At 40.1% G+C, this 23,345-nt stretch overlaps 2 protein-coding genes across 2 annotated transcripts; both read left to right on the top strand.

The window, feature by feature from the left end:
- The first annotated feature begins 26 nt into the window (after positions 1-26).
- On the top strand, positions 27-11,305 carry mst1 (macrophage stimulating 1). Its single transcript, XM_054783716.1, has 18 exons — positions 27-306; positions 574-718; positions 1,381-1,496; positions 1,581-1,695; positions 1,763-1,899; positions 2,628-2,748; positions 2,821-2,939; positions 4,493-4,667; positions 4,796-4,926; positions 5,676-5,778; positions 5,869-6,005; positions 6,089-6,121; positions 6,196-6,310; positions 6,390-6,467; positions 6,818-6,964; positions 7,042-7,148; positions 8,663-8,802; positions 10,142-11,305. Exons 1-18 carry the CDS (start codon positions 261-263, stop codon positions 10,301-10,303), a joined length of 2,127 nt encoding a protein of 708 aa, XP_054639691.1. The 5' UTR covers positions 27-260; the 3' UTR covers positions 10,304-11,305.
- A 3,621-nt stretch (positions 11,306-14,926) lies between these two features.
- Positions 14,927-23,311, top strand: si:ch211-161c3.6 (high mobility group AT-hook 2b). Its single transcript, XM_054785169.1, has 6 exons — positions 14,927-14,982; positions 16,517-16,667; positions 16,739-16,822; positions 19,809-19,859; positions 19,948-19,986; positions 22,078-23,311. The coding sequence occupies exons 2-6, from the start codon at positions 16,551-16,553 to the stop codon at positions 22,162-22,164; spliced, it is 378 nt and encodes a 125-aa protein (XP_054641144.1). The 5' UTR covers positions 14,927-14,982; positions 16,517-16,550; the 3' UTR covers positions 22,165-23,311.
- The last annotated feature ends 34 nt before the right edge of the window (positions 23,312-23,345 follow it).

A 23,345-nucleotide genomic window follows, 5' to 3' on the forward strand; every position in this document is an offset into this window, starting at 1 on the left:
CCACTCTTGATTAATGATTACTCAGCCTATTGATCGCCTCTGATTTGGGGTGAAGGCTGCTGTTTGAGTAAGAGCTCCTGTGTTTGAGGTCGTTCTTCATTTTCAGCAGCTGGAATCTTTTTCTCGAAAGCTTCTCCCTTTTCTAGACAAACGTCTTCCTTTTCTCCAACATTCTACCGGCTCTTCCTGTGATTTAACGTCCTGAAAAAATAACCCGAGTGAGACATCTTTTGTTTGTAAGCGAGCTTTCCGTTCCGGCAATGAAAGTGCTGCTGTGTTGTTTACTGACAGCAGGGCTGGTCACAGGTGAGTTTGTTGGGTATTTTATTTAACGTTCTGAGGTATTTGGATTATATTTATTTTTTGTTTCTACTTTCAAAACTACTTTGAAAGTAGTACTTTTGCATAATAGCCAGTACTTTAGCCATGTAAATAGTACGTTGCTGTATGATGCGGCAGGTCCAAAGGTCATATGTGCATGCTGGTGCCCAAAATGTTGCACATGCTGGGTACCACACTGTACTTAATACACGGCATGCAGTCTACAAGGTTCCCTTGACACTATATTTCCAGGTTACCGCAGTCCCCTGAATGATTTCCAGCGCTCAGAGGGCAGAGAGCTGGTTCCTACCTCCTGGAGCTCATCCCGGGTTCTAATGATATTGGATCTAAACCTGGAGGAGTGTGCCACTCGCTGCTTGCTCTCACTGGACTGCAGGTAGATCACTACACTGCTATGGGCAACAGCAACATTTGACCCGTTTTAGCTATTGGTCACCACTTTACCGAGTTGTCATGGAAACATGGATGCTCAAATGTTCTTTATTGTTTTTGTATTATTATTTTTTTATTCTATATTTTTTCTTTATTAAACAAAATCAATAAATACAATTAATAATTATTTCCAGGCTTTCACGGGCCACATAAAAATATATTTAAACAAGTTTAAAAAAAAATACATACTGCATATAAAACAATTCACAATTATTTTAAAAATAAAACATATAACTAAATAATAATAAATAATACAAATTTTAAATCGTAATTGCATTTGACAGCAAAAAAATGAGAAAGTTTCTGTCAAAATTGACAGCAAATAAATTTAGCAAGAAAGATTGTCTGTTTGATTTCAATTTGTGTTTATGAATGTAAACATATATTAAATAAGTTGAAAACATTCTTTTTCACAATAGTATTAAAAACAATAAATACAAGAATAAAGCAATCTAAGTCAATTAAAACAAATGAAAACTTTGAGGATGTCTGTATTCCATGTATGCTAGCATGTCTTCCAAAGAGCTTCAACACTACCCATAGGGGGCGCCACTAATGTCATGACAAAATCCTGTTTAAACAAAAAAGTATTTTCTTCTCCGTCAGAGCGTTCAACTACGAGACGCGGCCCACGCCCACCTGCAGACATCTGCCATGGGTGGGCGACGGCAGCAACGCACAGGTGAAGCGTAACGTGAACTGCGACCTTTACGAGAAGAAGGGTAAGACACACACACACACACACACACACCTACATACGTGATGTACAGTATGTAACATAACAGGAATGTGTGTCTGATGTGCAGTGTATGTGAGGAAGTGCATTGTGGGTAAAGGCGAGGACTACAGAGGGAAGGTGTTCACCACAAGGAGCGGCCTCACCTGTCAGCAGTGGTGGTCAAAGTTTCCACACGATCACAGGTCAGCATTACCCGTCATGTGACCAGTGACGTCGCGTCCGGTGTTGTGATGACTGTCTCATGTCCAGGTGGACTCCCTCGCCGACTAACGGCCTGGAGCTGAACTACTGCAGGAACCCAGACGGCGACCGTATCGGGCCGTGGTGCTACACCACCGATCCCGAGCGTCGCTACGAGAGCTGCAGCATCCCTCAGTGCAAAGATGGTACCACCCACACGGCGCACTTTCAAACGACATACGATACACACCGAGAAGATACTATAGTAGGGACGCCGCATCCTGCAGGGGGGGCTTCTGTGGGGGCCAAAGCTTGAAAGTCTTACTTGCCTGTCGTTCTGCTTTATATTGAATACAGATTATTATTGTACATGTATATATTTCATGCATTTGTGGAGATGGCAAACATGACTTCCTGTTCCTGCCAACTCTCCCTGTCCTTTTTCTGCTGTATCCCTGATTGTGCCCTACAATATTCTGCCTAGCAACAAGCCATTCTGTTGCTACTACACTGCGGTTCTAAAGCTACAATTTCATCTCTACTTGATGTTGATGTATTTATTTTTTGTGATAAAAAAATACATTATGAAACCACATTTTACAAAATAATTTGGACTTTTTTGCATAATTATGACTTTTTATCTTCGAATTATGACTTTTTATTTCAGAATTATGACTTTTTATCGATGAATTCTGACTTCCTTATCTCATACTTATGACTTTTTACGTCTAATTTTGACTTTTTATCTCATAATTTAAATTTGCTTTTTATTGCATAATTATAACTTATCATTGGGATTTTTTTTCAGTGAAAAAATATATTCCTGTTCAATCAAATATGAAATATGATGTAAAAAGACAGTAAAATGAAATGAGATGATTTGTTAGGCTTTCTACGTGTGGCCTTCTAAGGGCGTTCATGGTGTTGTGTGCAGAGGTGTGCATCACATGTAATGGCGAGGACTACAGAGGACAAGTGGACCACACTGTCAGCGGCAGAGAGTGCCAGCGTTGGGACCAGCAGTACCCTCACCAACACATCTACCAGCCTGAAAAGTACACTCACCACCCCCCCATCTCACACTGATTTAGCCAACATAGAATGACATGTACGTGTTCTTGCGCCAGGTATCCTGATAAGAGTTTAGATGACAACTACTGCCGTAACCCTGACGCCTCTCCTGTGCCGTGGTGCTACACCACCGACCCCGACGTGGAGCGAGAGAGCTGTGAGATCAGCAAGTGTAGTAAGTTCACACAAACATCATTACACAAGTCATACACAACATGCAGCTACACTTTCACAAGATACAATGGCGACATTTTGCCTCTACAAAGGTCACGATCAGTTTTGACACAGGTAACCCATCATTTTAAAAAAAACGCTCCCATCAGTCGAGATTAGCTGTACTGAGCGGGTGAGCAAATCAAGCGCTCCTTTTTTTCCTGCCTGTGACATTAACGGCCTGTTGTTACTTCCCCTGAGCTCACTTGTAAACAAACATTCACTTTCCCTCAAAGACATTTTGCGTGCTATTTGTACCAAATGCTCCACAATGGGGGGGGGGAACCTTATCAGCCAGTGCCGCAGCGTTTGAAAAGTGCAAATAGTTTTCCAGAGACCTCCGTGGCGCCACACCGGCTGCTCGGAGCATGTGCTCGAATACAGTGTACCTTGCTGGGCCACAGCAGGTGTCTCCCCCCACTCTATACGATATAGACATGGTGCATCTCTAGTTAATGTACTTCGTCATGCTACAAGTTTGTAGAGATGATCGTTTCTTCACATTGCAACCCAAACAGACTTCCACCGGTTATTTCCCAAACTTGCAACATGAGTTGTGCAATATGCAGTAGCAACTTTGGATTTTCCCCTGCATTTACCACATATTGCGCCATCTGCTGGTATAGCCGAGTCACACAGCTAGCCAGGAGGACACAAACTACAGCTTTAGTAATCAAATCAAGTAATTAATCCAGCCTGCCGGACGTTTCCAAATGAGTTTTAAAATCCTTTCAAATCCAAGATGTAGCCAGCAGTAGGATTTGCAGTGCTATGTTTACTGTACGTGTTAAACTATTGAAATGATTCCAGTGATTCCTCTGCGCTTTCTAGTGATACGGGCATTACGGTAATCATAGGGACTGTGCCACTGCAGCTCCAGGAAGACGAGGCTTTGATACGAAGCAGAGTGCGTGGTGGTCTGTGTGACCGAGAGGGTCAAAGAAGCAAGAGTTCTGCAGAAAAGGGATATTTTGTGTTTTATGGGTGTTTTTTGTTGTTTATGTTTGATTGCAAAACATGTCAGGGAGGTCGTTTGGGAAGTAAACAAGGAGGTCCATTCACATACTCAATATTTTATAGTTCATATTGTTCCTCGCTAGGTTCATTGGTGGCTCTAAATTGTCCATAGGTATGAATGTGAGTGTGAATGGTAGTTTGTCTATATGTGCCCTGTGATTGGCTGGCGACCAGTCCAGGGTGTCCCCCGCCTGTCACCCGAAGTCAGCTGGCATAGGCTCCAGCATACCCCTGCGACCCTAATGAGGAGAAGCGTTATGGAAAATGGATGGATGGGTTTGTTCCTCCCACATCCTTTATTCATGAGTGTCTAATTCAGTAAAAACCTGTCAAATTCATGGCTAGAGGTGCTGTACTACATTTTTAGCATGCAGTAATGCAAAGCACGCTCCTGAAAAAAGGGGGGCCAAACATGTGCAGCAGATTGTAAAAGACTTTTAGTGTTAAAGTAAGACAAGTAATTGCAGGTGGGCTGCTTTTTCAACTTCTGGCCCTCAGCCGAGGTGCGTGTCGAGAAACGTCAGCGCTCCAGCCTTACCACAAACTGTTTCCGCGGCCGAGGGGAGGACTACCGTGGAAAAGTCAACGAGACCACGTCAGGCATCCCGTGCCAGCGGTGGGACGCGCAGTATCCTCACGAGCATCCCTTCTACCCAAACACATACGAATGCAAGTAAGTCGAGTACGCTGGCGGAATACACGATGTTCACTTTGTCATCGTGGTGACCGCAGTCATCATCTTTGGTGAGGCGCTCACAATAAAGGGACAGGGACATTGTTTGAATGATTTTTGCAATCTAGGGGTTTGGAGGAGAACTACTGTCGCAACCCAGATGGCTCGGAGGCTCCCTGGTGCTTCACATCTGTGCCCGAGATGAGGACTGCACTCTGCTTACAGATCAAACGCTGTGCAGACGACATCGAAGCAGAGGGTTCGTCCTCCGATTTCACACAAATATCTACAGAGAATGGAATAGAATACAACAGCGTAACACTTAATTCATCACAAATATAAGACAACCGCTTCATCGCATAACTATTTAAACAGTAGAGTGATGGGAAACTGCAGGTCAGCTTTATCTTCAAATTAACATCATATCTCCTCCTCTCGTGTTTGCTGACTGGCTAACAGCCTGTGAGACACTTTTTTTCCAGCAGGTCAGTGGTGAGTGTGTGAGTGACACAGGGGAAACGTTGTGTGGCGCCACCTTTTGGTTTGCATGTATAAATCTCTAGACCAATATAACTTAACTCGTCTATTTCAGACTTTTTTCAAGAAAAACAATATTGTCTTATGTGCGGGTCCATACAGTACAGTCGTCCTTTGCAATATTTTGATGATCGCGCGCTTGCCTTATCGCGGTTTGATCGCTGTTTGGTGGTAGACTACAGTATGTATGGTCAGTTATTAGTCAAACCACTGAAATCCAAACGATACCATACATAGTGGCCAGTAATGACACACAACACTGAGTCTAGTGATGCCATGCCACTGATTTTATTTACAGATCCGATACTGAGTAATATTCAGGCTGATATCGGCAATATATTATATCATATAAACTTTATATGAACTAATGATAGAGGACACAGAATACATACATTTATTATAACAAACTAAGCCTCATTTAATACTAACCTGCATGATCATTTTTGTTGATGTGTGATTTCCTCCTGTTAGATTGCTACCATGAAAATGGAAAAAACTACCGGGGCATGGTGCGCAAGACCCGCAAAGGCATCACCTGCCAAAAATGGAACGTGAACAACCCTCACCACACCAAGTATGACAGATGGAAAACAAAGCCTCCACAAATAGTTGTTCATTGCATGTGTACAGTATGTCCTACTTGTCACCTTCCTGTCATGTTCAGAATAAACCCCAGGACACACCCCGAGGCCAACCTGACAGAGAACTACTGTCGGAACCCGGACGGGGATCAACACGGGCCCTGGTGCTACACCACCGACCCCAAAACTGAGTTTGACTACTGCGCCATCAAGCAGTGCGGTACTGACTGATGTCACTCTGTTTATTCATTTGAAACTTGGAACAGAAAAGGATTCTGCAAATCATTTTTCCCTTTTAAACAGCTGGAGAGAAAGTATCCCTGACTGAACCAGTGGGTATGTTATGCAATCCGCGTGTCCTTATTTTAAATCATAGGAGAAAAAAAGACATTTTTCCTTCGTCCACATAGAAAAGGTTGAGTTCAGCGAGTGTGGGAAAAGAGACGACCGCTTCCAGAGGACCAGGTTACGCATCGTCAACGGAATACCGGGGAACTCACCATGGACGGTTAGCCTGAGAGACAGGTATACGGTTGAAGTGACCGAGAGAACAAAACAAATACACGCCATGCTGCAGTTGACCTCTCACCCCTTGCCCTGACAGGAAAGGAAACCATTTTTGTGGAGGGGCCCTGGTGAACGCCAGATGGGTGATCAGCACCAAGCAGTGTTTCTCCTCCTGGTAAACATCTCCAAATGACTACACCCGCTACCCTACGTACAACATTTACATTTTATACTCACAGGCCATAACATTAGGTACACCTGCAGCGCCAGTGCAAGAGCTGTATCCAAAAATTGTGCATTTTGAAAGATAATAATGTTAATTTTTGACTTACATTGTTACATTTTTAAAAAACAAACTAAACAAACAAAGTCCAGGCTTGTACTGGTGGATGGTGGCTTTGTATTCATTCTGTGCTTTTAAGTTGGTGTTGCTACTGTCTGGTTTTAGACAATACACACATTAGATCGCTATAATGTTGTGTCTGGTCCATTGAGTAACTTGTTACCAACGTGTTGTGTTCTCAGCTACGTGGACCTGCCGGGCTACTCGGCCATGATGGGAACTCTCTTTCGTGATCCCCAGGAAGGCGAGCCCGGCGTGCAGACCATCCCGCTCACCAAGATCGTGTGCGGGCCGTCCGAGTCTCAGCTGGTCATGCTACAGCTGGAACAGTGTGTGCACGTTTGCCCTGCTTGTGCACGCACACACTCAGTCTCAGTCTTACACTGGCTTCTCTTTCTCTCTGCAGCCCCGCCCAGTTTAATGACCGCATCTCTCAGATTTGCCTCCCCCCTGAGCGCTACATTGTGGCTGAGAGGACCATTTGTGAGATAGCGGGATGGGGCGAGACCAGAGGCAAGTAAAATAATCTCTCGTTTATGGCAGTTAATTGGTTCCAGACCCGATAAATGAATTTCCGCAAAGTAGGATTTCCTATTTATAAATCAAATTATTTCGTAGTTAAGGGATAGAAAAGCTGTTTACGGTCTTCTAAATACGGCTTTTAACACAATTGGAGCCCTCAAGACATGAAATAACACCCCTATAGTCACCTTTACACTCCTATCACCCAATATAGTAGATATAAACAGGGAAAATAAGATAACAGACTCACACGTTAGCGACTCCTTGTTGGGTTTTTTTATTTCCTGCAGTGGATATTGTCTCATCAGTGTATTGTAATGGTGGCTTTCAATGGCTTTACACTCCTATTACCCAATATAGTAGACATAATTAATAGTAAATAAGTCATTTATGATGTAAATAAAACCTCTGTTTGTGTTCTCTGGGGGATCTTAATGTCAGGCGGACAGGAAGAGATGTCAAAGGTTCCGAGCTGAGTTTTAACTTGTTGTGGGTTATGGCCCCAACAGTGGCCTGTGTTATTATTCTGATTATTATGTTATTTATATAGTTATATATAGTGTATCTATACATATATATATCTTGTTTCATTAGGATATATTGAATTTATTCAAGAGATCATTGAACTGCAACTGCCATTTTGTGGAACGAATAGAAACAACAGCAGGAGGTTGCCTACAGCCACAGTAGCTAATGCTAAGATTTTCTGACCTGCTGCTACAGCAATTAGAGACCCCGGAAGGTATTTGCAATTGTAAGACATGCGCCCGCCGACTATGGCAGATGAGCTGTATACAGGCGTTAATTCCAGCGTTTAAGCTAGATAGATAGATAGATAGATAGATAGATAGATAGATAGATAGATAGATAGATAGATAGATAGATAGATAGATAGATAGATAGATAGATAGATAGATAGATAGATAGATAGATAGATAGATAGATAGATAGATAGATAGATCTGTAGAAATAGATGACACAAGTACAGCAGGTGCAAACACATCCACTCTCAGCTTTAATCAACATCATGCTTAGTTTCAGTTTCAGTTTTGCCATAAACAAGTAAAGTCCGTCTGACTTCAAGTAAACGTCTGTTACTTTCAGCACACCTGTGTTCACTATTTGAGGAAATAAAGCACCCTTTTTGGGGGGAAAACAATCATGGGAGTGCATCTTTACAGTAGTTTTTGCTGACTAGCAAACAAGAAAAGCTCATAATGCTCAGTTATGCTCGCTGTGTTTACTGATTTTAGTGTTTTGGTTACTTGAGTTGAGCAGGTGTACCTAATGAAGTGTCCGGTGAGTGCACACTATAAACAAGTCGTGGACGTCCAAATAAAGCACGTGACGTCGTTTTGCAACAGATGGCGTTGCTACTTCCAGCCTCATTCAACATCTGCAGAGCTTCCTGCGTGTTCTTCATCGCCATCTCCCATAACACGCCTGTGCGCAACCTTCCTCCCCCCACCCCCCAAACCTTACCCATTCCATCCTTTCCTTTCAAGGCACCGGAGACGAGAGCGTCCTCAATGTGGCCCACATACCGGTTCTCAGCAACAAGGACTGCAACAAATACTTCCGAGGGCGCGTCCGAGAGAATGAGATGTGCACCAGCTCTTTCCAGGGCGGGGTCGGCGCCTGTGAGGTGGGTGTTTGTCAAGCTTTGTCGCACTGATCCAACTGGTTCATGTTGTCGTATACATTGAAAAAGTGAAAACACCCGTGTTAGAAATCACTGATCATACCAGAACAGCACAGCCATTGCGAAGCTTGGTGGAAGTATCGTACGTTGGGGTTTTTTCGGCTACATCTGGCCACACCAGGATGAAACTCAAGTTTTACACGAATGAAGACCTAAAATTAATATACCATTATAGCTGGGGCGTTAATTGGAAACAGGCGATAGCTGCAGACGGGCTGTTCTTCCCCGAATGTGAAAACTCAATTCGTTTTTTCACCTTAATAATGATTTGGAGTGCATGAGAGAGTGGAAAGGAAGACATAGCTCTCTTTGACCACATGGTCATTTATGATGTGATGATGTGCAATACCGATACTGAGTAAAATTCAGGCTGCTGTTGGCGATACCGATCCGATACCAATACTTTGTGCAATTTCACCTAATGCAGTGGTTCTCAATTATTTTCTGTCATGCCCCCACTGGGGGACAGAAATGTTTCCTCCCTGCCTCTCACGCCCCCCCTGACAGTTCATATCAAGATTTCATATCATTTAATTGAAAAAAAGATATCATCATGGAAATGTAATGCACTAATAAACTGTCTTCCAGCTATATCAGTGTTTTAGACTCCATTATAGTTCCCAAAGATGGTTCCTTATCTTGTCTTATATTATGACGGGCGATGCTAAGCTAAGCAACAGCAGCTGAAGGTAAAAAGTAGTTGTCAAGTTCTTCTCAACTTTGTGCATCCCTCGAACTTGACAAAAGGGTCTGAGTTGCTACACCAAAGAAACCGGACCCACTCGATGCTTTGCTTTTCTTAACTTTATTTAACGTGGTTCAAGTCATGAGTTGTTTTCATGCTCATCAAAGGTTTTTTTCACTGCGCAGCACAGCTGAAAACCTTCAAAAAAGAAGGACACAAACATGTAATATAAAAAAAAAATCAATGTTATATTGTATTGCATTATATGAACCAATTCATTTCTATGCCAACAATTTTAATGAAATTATATTTACCACTTTTACTGCTATCTATTAAATTACTTTTTAATTTTTAAACATTTGTATTGTAACTTAGTCTTGTAAGCTTTCCATCATGCTTGTTTTATCAAATTGTGTCTATTCTATGAAATAAATACCATCATTGAACAAACATTTTCATTTTAAACAAGCACATTCAATGTGCAAAAGAAATCTGCATCATTTGTATTTGTTTAACGCCTTAAACACGACATTGAGTTGATTTGAGCATTCAGATGATTATGCGCCGCAATCACCGCACTCTCCCGTGTGCCTGCAGAGAGACTACGGCGGCCCGTTGGCGTGCCAGAACCGAGACTGCTGGGTTCTGGAGGGGGTGATCATCCCAATGAGACGCTGCGGACACCCGGGACAACCCAACATCTTCATCCGTGTGTCGGTCTACGTGGACTGGATCAAGAAAGTCATGGGCTTTGCTTAGGGGAGGGGCTATCCAGTCTTTTTCCAGGAAGGGCTCTTTGATACATTTTGAACAGTGGAGATGCTGAAAGCAATGTGAGGCCAGTGAAGGCTAATAGATGCTGAACTATCTGAGCAAAACATTCACAGCTTAGCTTTGTGTTATAGATGACAAACAGTAGTGTAATATCTGATGATAGCGCTCATTAATAATCAGTTCTTTGTTTTTAATCACATTTATCACATCAGTATGTTGTAGAAACTTGCACGTACATGATCGTAGTAGTCGGCCCTTGTGTGCACCAAGGTGCAGGATGTATCATAATAATACAGCATGTGCATGCGTAAGAGAAATGTAACAATGAGATATAATTAGGACATTACTTTATGCACTAACTATTCATTGAATGGAGCCCCACAGCACCTTCTCTCACCTCCCAGCCCTCCCTTGCCTTGCCATTTCTAAAGAAATCCCTCTTGAGTCTGTCTTTTGATGGCGGCCCCCACCTCTAAAGACACGCCTTTGTGCCTAATGCCCAACTGTATGCGCTGCACATTCTTTCTAGTTCTATAGGAGGATTTTTCTAATGCGCTCCTGATGAGCCCACGGAATTCAGCCTAAATAAACCTCAAGATCACAGTCCCAAAGAATCTCAGACACACCAGCCTGCACGAGGCCGCTGGACCCCACTCATTCCATCCCCCGCCGCCCCCACTTTACTGTACTTCCTCTCTGACTTGTCATTGGCTGCTGTAGCGGGACCGAATAAGAGTGCAAGAAATGGCAGTTTGTGCATCATTCTGTTCACTTTCACTTGGTCATATTTATGCCGGCTGACTTATTTCATGTCATTCCAAATGACTGTCGCTTCTTCTCAGCAACAGCAGACTTCTGGGAAAACAAATATACGTTTTTTTTAAATAAAGAAATATGAAAGTGTTTCCTTGTTTTGATGTACACGTAATAGATGTGGCAAACTGACAAATGTACCGTGGAAAGAAAATCTGACACCTGATTCATCTTTAGCCTCATAAATTATCAAATAAAATATGTTTTGAAAAATACATAATGCAATTAAAAATATACGTAAATGCCACAAAATATGTTTTGTGAAATTATATTATTATTATTACAAAAGATTCACTGTGGTCAACCTAACAATCTTGAAAATCACAAGCAACAGGGAAAGAATATTATTAATATTATTATTGTTATTATCATGTGTAGTATCGTTATTTATACTGGGTTTGTATTTATTGTTTTTGTATTTCTTTACTTTAAAATAATGACTCATTTAAAATAATAAAATAATTTGATCATTATATAACCAATAATCATCATCAACAATAATTAACATAATTGCATAATTAATATATATTAAAATATATAATAAGCATAATTATTACATGATAATAATTGTATATGTAAATAATATATAATTAATAATTAAATAATTTCACATAACAATAAAATAAATAATTACATGAAAAATACAATTTGAAAATAATTGTAAAATTACTGTAAAAATTTAGAAATAAAAATAAGAAATATACAAGATAGTATTTTTCATTTAGCCTTTATTCAAAAACGCAAGTGTTAAAAGTGCTCAACCGCAATGTTGTTGCCGTGTAGATATTGCCAAAAATAAACTGTAGAAGTTGTAATGCTTCTTGGATTACGTCATCAATGCAAGAAAACAATACAGAAATCTGCCTTCAGAAAAGTAGATACTGCAGTAACAATAATCATTCAAATTTGCCCTTTTATTCTTTTATAGATAGAGTCACAAAGTAGAGCGGAAAATAAAAAATACATGTTAAAAATGTAAGCATAATAACATATCGTGTGCCTAACGTTTGGACATGCAAACGAGAAACCCCAAACCACCCCAGTAAACGCTGAAGGTCACAGCCCGATGAGGCCATCAGGACCACATCGTCTGCAAATAGCAGAGACGAGATCCTAAGGCCGCCGAGCTGGACTCCCTCGACACCTTGGCTGCGCCTAGAAATTCTTCCATCCATCCATTTTCTATACCGCTTCTCCTCATTAGGGTCGCGGGGGTATGCTGGAGCCTATCCCAGCTGACTTCGGGCAACAGGCGGGTACACCCTGGACTGGTCACCAGTCAATCGCAGGGCACATAAAGACAACAAATATTCATATGCACATTCATACCTATGGACAATTTAGAGTCTCCAATGAAGCTAACATGCATGTTTTTGGAACGTGGGAGGAAGCTGGAGTACCCGGAGAAAACCCACGAACGCACGGGGTGAACATGCAAACTCCACATAGAATATGCCCAAAGGAGAATCGAACCCAGATCTTCCCGATCGCCAGACTGTGACAGTGTGGCCAACATGCTAATTCTTTCCATGATGAACAGAATCAGTGACAAAGGACAGCCTTGGCGGAGCCCAACATTCACTGGAAACAGGCTCAACTTACTGCTGGCAATGCAAACCAGGCTCCTGCTCCGGTTGTACGAGAGCCGAATGGCACGTAGTAGCGCGCCACCAATCCCATACTCCCGGAGCACCCCCCACAGGACACCGCGAGGGACAAGGTCGAACGCCTTTTCCCACATCCACAAAGCACATGTGGACCGGTTGGGCAAACCCCCAAGTACCCTCCAGTACCCTTGCAAGGGTGTAGAGCTGGTCCAGTGTTCCGCGGCCATAACGAAAACCACATTGTACTACCACATTTGTAGCCGAGGTTCAACTAACGAAAATTTGCAGATTTAGTACACTTTCCAGAATAATGCATAAAGTTAATAACAACTCGTTACCCAAAAACCTCATACAGTATTTCTCAATCAGAGAGGAGAAATATGATCTTGGAGGAAAATTCAACTTAAAACATTTATATGCGAGAACTACGCTGAAAAGCCACAGCATTTCCGTGTGTGGAATGAAATTATGCAACGGATTGAGTAAGGAACTCAAACAAAGTACCGAGATGAGCACATTCAAAAAACAATACAAGCAGTTGATGTTTGCTAAATACAAGGCAGAAGAGTCTTGATCATCACAATGATGTTCTGCCAGGTTTGTTATTTTTTTGTTTTTTGGGGGGGGTTTTAAGGAAAAAAAAATTCTGTTTCTTTATTAATATTTATTTTATATATACATTTTTTTGTCTTACTGTCATCTATTATGTATTATTATCCTGATTGTCACAGAAAACATGACATGGAATGCAGGAAGTGAACAACAAGTGTTGTAATAAATGTGGAATAGACGGGGGAGGATTAAATAAGCTTTGCTTCTTATGCTCCTTTTGGACATGTGGAACTGTGAAAGAATGATTCACGAGATGTATTCCATTGGAACCTTCATGTTCAAATAAACTAAACCAAACCAAACCAAACGGTCCTACCCTGGAATATACTTTCCCAGGGAGGCTGAGGAGTGTGATCCCCCTACAGTTGGAACACACCCTCCGGTCACCCTTCAAGAAAAGGGGGACCACCCCCCCCGGTCTGCCAATCCAGAGGTACAGTTCCGACTTCCACGCAATGTTGAAGAGACGTGTCAGCCAAGACAGTCCCTCAACATCCAGAGGCTTGAGGAATTCAGAGCGAAACTGGTCCACTCCCGGAGCTTTTTGACAACCCCAGACACGTCAGCCACGGCGATGGAACTGTCCGCGTTGTGTCCTCACACTCTGCTTCCTCTATGTGGGATTGAGAAGATATACTGTATATACATACATTATACAAAAAAGGTTTCATTGTAATTAATAATTTCATTGAAGTATATGATTTAAAAACGTAATAACTTAAATTAAATATGTATTTTTTCTATTTTTGTATTATTATTCATTCATTCATTTATTTTCGAAGCCGCTTGATCCTTGTATTATTATTACTATTATTAATTTTTCAAATAAATAAACAATTTTAAACATAAAAAATAATATGATACATTACAATTAATAAATAAAATCAAAAAGAAAAAATGATTATAGCTGTACACTGTATAGTAGGATCCTTATGTGTTTTCTGTCCTGTGTTTTGATGTAATTGCACACCATGAATCATTTAACTGAAGTCAAGACTACCATCACTCCCCCCCCCCCCCCCCCCCCCCCCACACACACACACAGACACGCACACACACAACCCCGCGCCCTCGCCCAAACAGATGCTTCGTGAGACGTTTTTCTTTTTCATGAAACCCAATTTTATATGTCTGCTCTTTGGTGTGACTCATACAGCTCTAGCTGTGTGACGGGATGTGTGTGCGTGTGCGTGTGCGTGTGCGTGTATACACTCTGTAGGTATATTTCACTTCCACGGCCGCCTGGGAGTTCTGTCCTCTAGTGGGTGGTCCGAGCGAGTACAAGTAACGCTGCTCGGGGGCGTGGTCACAGCTTTAACCCCTCCCACTGAAACATGTTAGAAACATGCTTTAATTCACAAAGTATGCAATGCATAGCGGGAGAACCCACAGGCTACAACACTCCCACCCACCTTATTCGTGACTGGACGTGTGTGTGTGTGTGTGTGTGCGTGCTTGTGAGTGTGTGTGTTGGGAGAAGGGGGGGCACACACATTTCTGGAGACGGGGCGAGGAGGGGGTGTGACATCAGCCAATGAGAGATTAGATGCATTATCGTAGCAAAAGTGGAGCACAAGTTGAAAGTGTGCGTGGTGTCAACTTGCACCAGGTGAAGCTGCAAACACACTGAAGGTAAGTTTTTGGACATCGTGCATATGCATTCAGTTTGTTTTTTGCCTTCTAAAAGGCATTTGGTGCACCTGTACACTCTTTTGGTTACTTTGTGCAACACTGACCGCGTTCACGTTAAAGTACGACATTGCGCAAGAAGGTTGCTGACTATACATTGATGGACCTCGCTGGTATAGAACATGCGCGTATGTGACGCTTTGCTGAAGTCTATCTGCCACTCCTCAACACTTGACTGCAAATAAAATGTGGGTTTTTGCAGCTTGAGATCGGCGCCTATATGCAAAAAGTACATTGAGTCCCGACCTGTACTGTACTGGGCATACACGTGCGGTACTGGTCGAGCACACTGCTTCGCGCTGCAGGGGGAGGAGAGGCGTGCAGACTCAAAAATGACTCGTCGGATGAGAATTCTTCATTTTAATGAGACTTGAAGTTTCTGTGCATTGATTGGCTGTGTTGGTAATTATTGTGGAAGTGCATAAAAGTCAACAAAATAAATATGGGCTTTAAATAGTGAGAATACTTGTAAATGTATTATTAAGTCATTAGTTTTTGATGGTAGATATGAAATAACCCCATTAATAGCATTTTATTATGTAAAAAACACAACTAGTGTTTGACAATATACATATTTTTCTGGTGTTAACTTTTTGGATTCTATGTATTTCATTGGGTGCCCTATAAAAGTGTTAAAAAATGTAATACATTAAAGAAAACATTACAAATAGTTTAATCTCTGTAAAAGATGTTTTTTAAATTAACTTCAAAAACAAATGTATATAATAATTATTATTATTTGTATGAAAAACATACAAGGATGTTTAAATATATATGTATTATATTTAAAAAGTATATTTAACATACATCATCCCAAAAAGAAACTCAAAGACGCTCAAACATTAGAATTTACACAAATATACTTTTTAAATAAAGTTTTGTCTTTTTTTTTACTGAAAAAATCTGTTTTATTGAATTGTTTTTTTAATTATTTGATTTATTTTTACTTATCTTTAATGCTTTTATAGGGCACCCCTTGAAATACTTGGGAATCCAAAAAGTTAACATAAAAAAAGTATATATTTTTCCAGTTGATTTTAATATTATATTTGAAACAATAAGTTATATATACAGTACTAGTCAAAAGTTTGGATACATGTTCTCATTCAACAGCAGGAGCAAGTGTGTACTAAAGCGTGACGTTCTTTTTCTTTCATACTTGTTGAGACTGAATCAACAGCGCCTCTGCTGGTTGTAGTCAAGCACTGCACTTTGTGTTTTTGCCTCAATACCCACTATTTAATACTAAAATGTAAAAACATTACAAATCTCACATCTTAACTTTAATGGCTCACCTTAAAAGTATCAAAAGAAGTTAACCACTAAAGTGTAAAAAGCTTCTTTTGCAGGAATTGAAAAAGCACAATACACAGGTCGAGTTATTTCTTCGATGCTCAGTGAACTGAGGTGTTCCACCGTAGCTTGTTCTCCTGAAAATGAGTATTTTGTCTTGTCTCCACCCCCCTGATCCCTTCAGGTCTTGATGCCCACGCGTTCCCAAACAGACGGACATGAGCAGCAGCAGCGGGGCCAAAGAGTCCTCTCCTCCCCAGCCGAGCACCCCACAACCGCCCGCTGCAGAGCCTCCGCAGCGCAGGGGCCGAGGTCGTCCACGTAAACACCAGCAGGTCGTCCTGAAAGCTTAGTGGAGATGAGGTCATTTGGAGACTTCTAGATTCTAATGAGTGTTTCTGTACAGGAGCCTGTTGGGCCCCCCACTCCAAAGCGACCAAGAGGAAGACCGAAGGGCAGCAAGAACAAAGGACCAAAAAGTGCACTGAAGGTTGGCTAATGTTTCTTGGTTATTGAAAAGTTCCATCTTATTCTTCTTTGTAAGGTCGTGGGCGTGTACACAGGGTGGGCTCAGAGGTGGTATCATGTCCATGTGGAAGGTGGTTTCTCCTTCATGACATCATCAAAAGACTTGAAAAGCAAGCGTTTGAGCAAGTAGAGCAAACAAGTCAGGGTGAAGAGTGATTATTATGACGTTTGGAGCTCATAAACAGGCTGTAGTGACACATGTTACGGTTAAAACATCATAAAAAGTCACAATAGGGGACATTAAAGAGGAACACACTAGCTAAGGCTCAACCCAATAGAACAGGGGTGCCCAAACGTTTTCCACCAAGGGCCACGGAGTGAAAAATGAAAGCATGCAACCTTGCCACTTTGATATTTTGTAAACCAACACATGTACCGGTAGATACTGTATGCTAAGAAGTTATAGTACAAGTATATATTTCAAGACAAAACTGCATATTATTACTATGAACTTTGCTATTTCGCTTTTTTTTATTTTCCAAATATTTCAACTTTCTTTTTAAAGGGATAGGTTGGATTTTTTGACATCAAGTTGTATGACACCCCTATCTGTAGTGGACTATATCAACAGTGACTTACACCCCCATTTGGTCCCGCGAGTCCAGTTCTGGTTCTGGTCCAGTTCTCCCACCGTGTCCCTGCGCACTCGCCTCTTCGTGTGTCGGTGATGAAGACGCTCGCATCTTCTTCCGCTGTGGAACACACGTAAACAAGATGGTCGCGGCGCTCCGTCGCCGATGAATCAAATACACACAAAAATGGAGAGGCGACGGCGTGCAGGGACACGGCGGGAGACAAACATAACGCCGAGCCATTTGTGAGGTCTGATTTTTTTGAAGAGGCATTTTTATGATGCAAATGTATTACTCTTTTGAACGCACATTGCTTTGAGAAGCCAAACTCTGTACTTAAATGACCCAGCAACTAAGCAGAACTACGTTCCTCGTCACTGAAATCCGACCAGAACTGGACTCGTGGGACCAAATGGGGGGGTAAGCCACTGTTGATATAGTCCACTGCTGATGGGGGTGTCATACAACTTCTTGTCAAAAAATACAAACTACCCCCTTAAATAATTTTCTTACATTTTGGTCTCATTGTATTATGACTTTGATCCTGTAATATTACAACATTTACACCAAACAAATTTCATTTTCTTTTGTTTGTTTCTCATAATATTATGACTTTTAAAAAGTAATATATTTTTTCTTTAATATTTCAACTCGGTGCTACTAAAATATGGTCCTCTGCGTCTTTTATTCTTTTCTTTTTAGTTTCAATTGGTTTTATTTATTCTAGTTTTTATTCGATTTATTTATTTATTTTTTACCTACTTCTTGTATTTATTGCTTTTATTGTTTCACTTGTTGTTTTAAACATTTTACTGTTTTAAGTGTCTTTGTTTTGTTTTTATTTGATCTTTTAGTTTTTGCTGTGGTAATTTGTACTTTTATTTCTTATTATTTATGTTTTTTCTAGTCTGTGCAGCACTTTGGAAACAGTGTTTTTAAAATGTGCTATATAAATAAAGTGGATTGGATTGAATGAAATGATTTTTCCTCACAATATTACGAGTTTGTTCTCGTGAAAGTGCGCTTTTTTGGTCTGGTTAGAATATGACCTTTTTTTGTTCCTATTCTTCTTTATTTTTGTAAAGCTGTTTTTTTTTCATTTCTGCTGTTGTTGTTTTTTTAAACTTCCAAATATTTAAACTTTCTTCTTGCATTTTTTTCTAGTAATTAGGACTTTATTCCCATAATGTTTTGACTTTATTCTTGTAACATTATAACTTTTTCCACAGCCTAATTTTCAAAAAATGATTACTTTATTTGTTGTTATGTTTGCTTCTCATAATATCACAACTTTAATATTTCAACTTTATGGTACTAAAATGACATAATATTATGATTTTATTCTTGCAAAATTCAAATTTTTCTCGTTAGAGTACAACTTTTTTCTCTTAACTCTTTTTCAAAAAGCAACCCCTTCAGTAGCGGCCGTTTTAGACGATTTTGGCTGATCTTTCAAGGCACACAGAATATTGTGTTCTATGGCTGTATAAACACAGAACCAAAACAAAGATTAGATTCTTGTCTTTCATCAGAAAAAAAAGTTTGTTTCTACCTTTTTCTGTTCTTTAGTAATCAGCAGGAGAACATAGGTAAGTTTCAGGAAAGAATCAGTTCCCAACTTCCACTTTGACACAAATGTTTTCCTTTTGTGACAGCTCAAATATCTAAACAACTACATCACAACATAAACAACACAAGAAAGGGTTGTTTTACATCAAAATAACCATTTATTTACAAATAGAACACCATGAACTAATTACAATTTTCACATTTGGAAGTAAACTGTGTGAGAATGCGTGCACGCACGTGTGTGTGTTTGTGTGTGTGTGTGTGTGCATGCATTAAAATTTCCCTACAAGGCGTAGCCTCCTGCAAGCTACACTCCTCCACGCTCTTCTTCTTCCTCCTTGCCGTCGAGTGTGGTTTTACGTGCAAAAGATCCATGCCGAGCTTTTGTCGAATGCACTCCTGCCATCTTGTAGATGTTTTTATGTGTCATCACCTCTTTCCGCATCTCGTGCAAAAAAAAACGTATAAATACGTCTTTGGTATTGAATGAGTTAATATTTTGACTAGGCTGTTGTTTTTTTTGTTTTGTTTTTTTTTAGTGTTCTTGTGCAATTCTATTTTTAGAATGTGCCGCGGGTCAATAAAAAACAGAAATGGCCCCCAGGCCCCCACTTTGGCCACCCGTGCAATAGAACTACCAAGACATGTTATTAAGTTAGTGAACTTTTGCACAGTGCTGTATATGCGCAACATAATGCAGTACAATTTGAACTTTTTGACACACACAACCACCATGGAGGACTAAACATGGCTTTGTTAGTCATCAGTGTGCTCGTGTGTGGTAATTTACTGTGTGTTCTTTCTCAGAAAGTAGAGCCCGCTGGACAAAGACGACCACGTGGGCGACCAAGGAAATGGGTATGGAGCAACACCCCCACACTAAAACACACATGAAGACTCTGCCTGATTTGTACTCACCTTCATGAGTGTTTGTTTCTCTGTGAAGCTCCAGCGGGTGGTTGAAAACACAAGTGAAGAGCAGGAGGTGAGGACCTTGTTTGACTGTCATGTAGCTGTACTGATTTAAAGATTAATAATTTGATAAAACAGTCACACAAACTGCCTTCCACCTAAAGTGGATCCATGTCTCACGTATGTAATGACGCTCCATAAGGTACAATATGCAGTACATTGGTAGTATATGGACAGAAGCCTATGGACTGGACCCCTAAGTTACCCCTTGAATCTTCATCATCAAGACATTTTGGAACATTTGAGGCTTCCAGTTTGGAAAAAGGCCATTTCTGCACAAAGCAAGGTCCATAAAGCAATGCTTGGTGAATGAACTACAGGACAGACACAGACACAAACACAAACTCCCACAGACGCACTTGCAAAGTCTTCCTAGTAGAGTGGAAGATGTTATAGCTGCACAGGAGGGGGGCAATTTATCATTTATGCCAATTTCACCCTCAATACCTTTGTCCAAAAACTTGTGATGGCCGTCTTGTACACTCTCACATTCGTGAAACAAAAAACAACATATATTTTTTTATGTTTTTTTTTTTTTTTTTTTACCATTTTTAAAATAAAAATAGTACAAATATTGCAGGTGGTTTATTTTGCATTTTGGAACTAATAATAATAAAAAAAACATATGTGATTTTTTGGGGGCATTCTGAAAATAAAAATGATAAAATATATTACAGGACTTTTGTGCATTTTGGAAATAAAACAATAAAAATAATATGTTTTTTTGCATTTTGGAAATAAAAAATAAAAATAAAACAATTTATGTGATTTTTTTTGGCAATAAAAAATGAAAGGATTTCTTTGCATTTTCAAAATAAAAATAAAAAAAATAATCTAGGTTTTTGCTTTTAGAAAATAAAAATAATAAAAATATTCTATGGGTTTTATTTTGAAAATAAAAATATATGATTTTCTTGCATTTTGAAAATAATAAAAATATGGGATTTTTTTGCTTTTTGAAAATAAAACTAATTTATATATTATGAGATTTTTTTTTGCATTTGTAAATAAATGTTAGGTTAATTGGCGACTGTAAATTGTCCATAGGTATGAATGTGAGTGTGAATGGTTGGTTGTCTATATGTGCCCTGTCATTGCCTGGCGACCAGTCCAGGGTGTACCCCGCCTGTTGCCCAAAGTCAGCTGGGATAGGCTCCAGCAACCTAATGGGGATAAGCGGCACAGAAAATGGATGGATGGATGGATGGGATGGTAAATAAAAAACAAAAATCCTTTAAAAAAATATATAAAATATGACAATGTTTTTCCATTTACAACTTTGAAATGTTAAAAAAATTATATTACAAATATGTACATTTTTTGCATTTTGAAAATTCAAATAAGGACATAAAAATATTGTAAATTGTGTTTAGAATGTATCGCTTAACGACTTACGCTAAAATATGCACATGGATCCGTCTCTTGAAAAGGGTGCCAAAAATATATCATGACATAGTAAGCAAACCTTTTCTTTCTTTCAATAAAATACAGTAAACATGGGCATATGGGCATAGCTGTGATGATTAATTAATCATGATTAATTAATTTGAAAACCATAATTAATCTGATTTAAAAATTGTAATCATTTGGCAGTGCTACTCAAAATGTGGTGTATTTTCTTTCATGTCTTGAAACACTACATTTTGCACCGTTCTAAAGCCTGTTGGTACCTTCTAGCCAAATCTAGAACATTCTAATCAAGTATGCATTTAGAACATTTGGAAATTGAGAAAGAGGATGACTCATTTTGGACGTTTTGTCAAAGTGCAGAGAACGTCTTGAGAGTGTTCTTTTGTTCATTCTTGTGAATGAAAGAGAGAACTTGCCAACAGCTCCACTTCTCGCTAAGTGTCTGATTGAAGACATCCGCTCTGCAGAAGTGAAACCGTTGAGAAAGACGGCCTCCGCTTGGACGCACGCACGCACAAAAAGGGGAAGAATGACTCAATGAAAAAAACTGATCTTACTCCTCACTTCTTGGTTTCCTGACATAACTGACGTCTCGCTCACGCTCGATGAAAATCCAGCAAGTCACTCTCGTGTTCTTGTATTAATTGACGATTCCGTGTTGAGTCACTGCTTAACGTGATGACGGTTGTCGCAGGTGTTCTCAGAAGGAGGCGAGACCCAAGGACGCGCGCAGTCTGAGCCCTCGTCATCTCAGCTCGCAGGCCGGGAGGAAAGCCACTAGTGAAGGATGCATCAGCACCTACCTCAAGGTTTGACTGGACGACTGGATGACGGGATGCAGCAAAATATACGCACTCCAGCTTGATGAAAGAATTGATTGGTTGAGTTAAATGAGGGGGGAAAAAAATCACCAGTCTGCCAATACCACCTGCAACCATTTAACCTTGTTGCTGATTTTATAAGGTCCTCCTAAATAGATTAAAAAAGTATCAAACAAACCATTATTATTCTCTAAAAGGAACATTTGTGGGTGAAATGTTTGATGAAATGTTTGATTTGTTTTTAAAAACTCTCATTGGTCATGTATGGCACATGCGCCCAAAGTTGCCCACCACTGACTTAACCCCTCGTGCTGACATATGATAAAAAAAAGCAGAATTCCATTAAGTTTCTATTCTTTTAAAACACCATGAAAGCTCAGGTACTAAAGTATTCAGGTTTTCAGTACACAGTAGTAGTGATTATTTGTGTTATTTGTTTTGGTGCGCATTTCATTTCATTGTGCTTTGATAGAAACACCTCCCTTCAACCACTCTTACCTTCTTTTTTTCCTCACCTGTCACTCTACCTCAGCAACACACAAGACGGACCATCTCCATTCAAGTACTGACACAAACATTTTACTGCGATGTACCAATAAAACCATTATTTTTGTAAATGCAGAAAACACAAAAAATGTTTACACCAAAAATATTACTTATAGGCTTTTTCAGGGTGTCCTCCTTTCTCATACACTGTATATTTTGTGTGTGACAATTATTGTGATCTATGGCTCAAGACTTTAGTAGCAAATCCTAACTGTATTATTTTATCATGTGAGTGCGCACAGACTCCCAATAAAAGACTGATTCTTGAGGACAGATATTTTTGGGTTATATTTGATCGTTTCTAAGCAGCTAGGTGAAGTTTAAGTGCGTGGAATAATGCGTCTGATGGCAAATGGTGACACAATGCTACGTTATGAAAAACAAAGTGGTTGACGTTAACATGCTAAAATGTGAGTGACTAATCCATACTGGACACTGGACAAGTTTCTATGCTTGTTCGAGAAAAAGGAACTAGGTTATTTCCTCGTCTTCCCATGTTAAAAACCAGATTGAAACCACAGCAAACCACAATGACTCTTTTGGGGTTGTGGTTTGATGGACAAGGACAGCTTTAGCTGCTAATGTTAGCAAATGC

The sequence above is a fragment of the Dunckerocampus dactyliophorus genome, chromosome 8 (genome assembly GCF_027744805.1).
Source record: "Dunckerocampus dactyliophorus isolate RoL2022-P2 chromosome 8, RoL_Ddac_1.1, whole genome shotgun sequence".
Lineage (NCBI taxonomy): Eukaryota > Metazoa > Chordata > Actinopteri > Syngnathiformes > Syngnathidae > Dunckerocampus > Dunckerocampus dactyliophorus.

What these genes read in the sequence shown, in the direction of transcription:
- mst1 (XM_054783716.1), top strand. Translation starts at nt 261, where the DNA reads ATGAAAGTGCTGCTGTGTTGTTTACTGACAGCAGGGCTGGTCACAG. An exon ending in AGACGACATCGAAGCAGAGG is followed by an intron (nt 4,927 to 5,675) that starts GTTCGTCCTCCG and finishes TCCTCCTGTTAG; the next exon opens with ATTGCTACCATGAAAATGGA. An exon ending in ATCCCTGACTGAACCAGTGG is followed by an intron (nt 6,122 to 6,195) that starts GTATGTTATGCA and finishes TCGTCCACATAG; the next exon opens with AAAAGGTTGAGTTCAGCGAG.
- si:ch211-161c3.6 (XM_054785169.1), top strand. Translation starts at nt 16,551, where the DNA reads ATGAGCAGCAGCAGCGGGGCCAAAGAGTCCTCTCCTCCCCAGCCGAGC. An exon ending in GTCCACGTAAACACCAGCAG is followed by an intron (nt 16,668 to 16,738) that starts GTCGTCCTGAAA and finishes GTTTCTGTACAG; the next exon opens with GAGCCTGTTGGGCCCCCCAC. An exon ending in ACACAAGTGAAGAGCAGGAG is followed by an intron (nt 19,987 to 22,077) that starts GTGAGGACCTTG and finishes CGGTTGTCGCAG; the next exon opens with GTGTTCTCAGAAGGAGGCGA.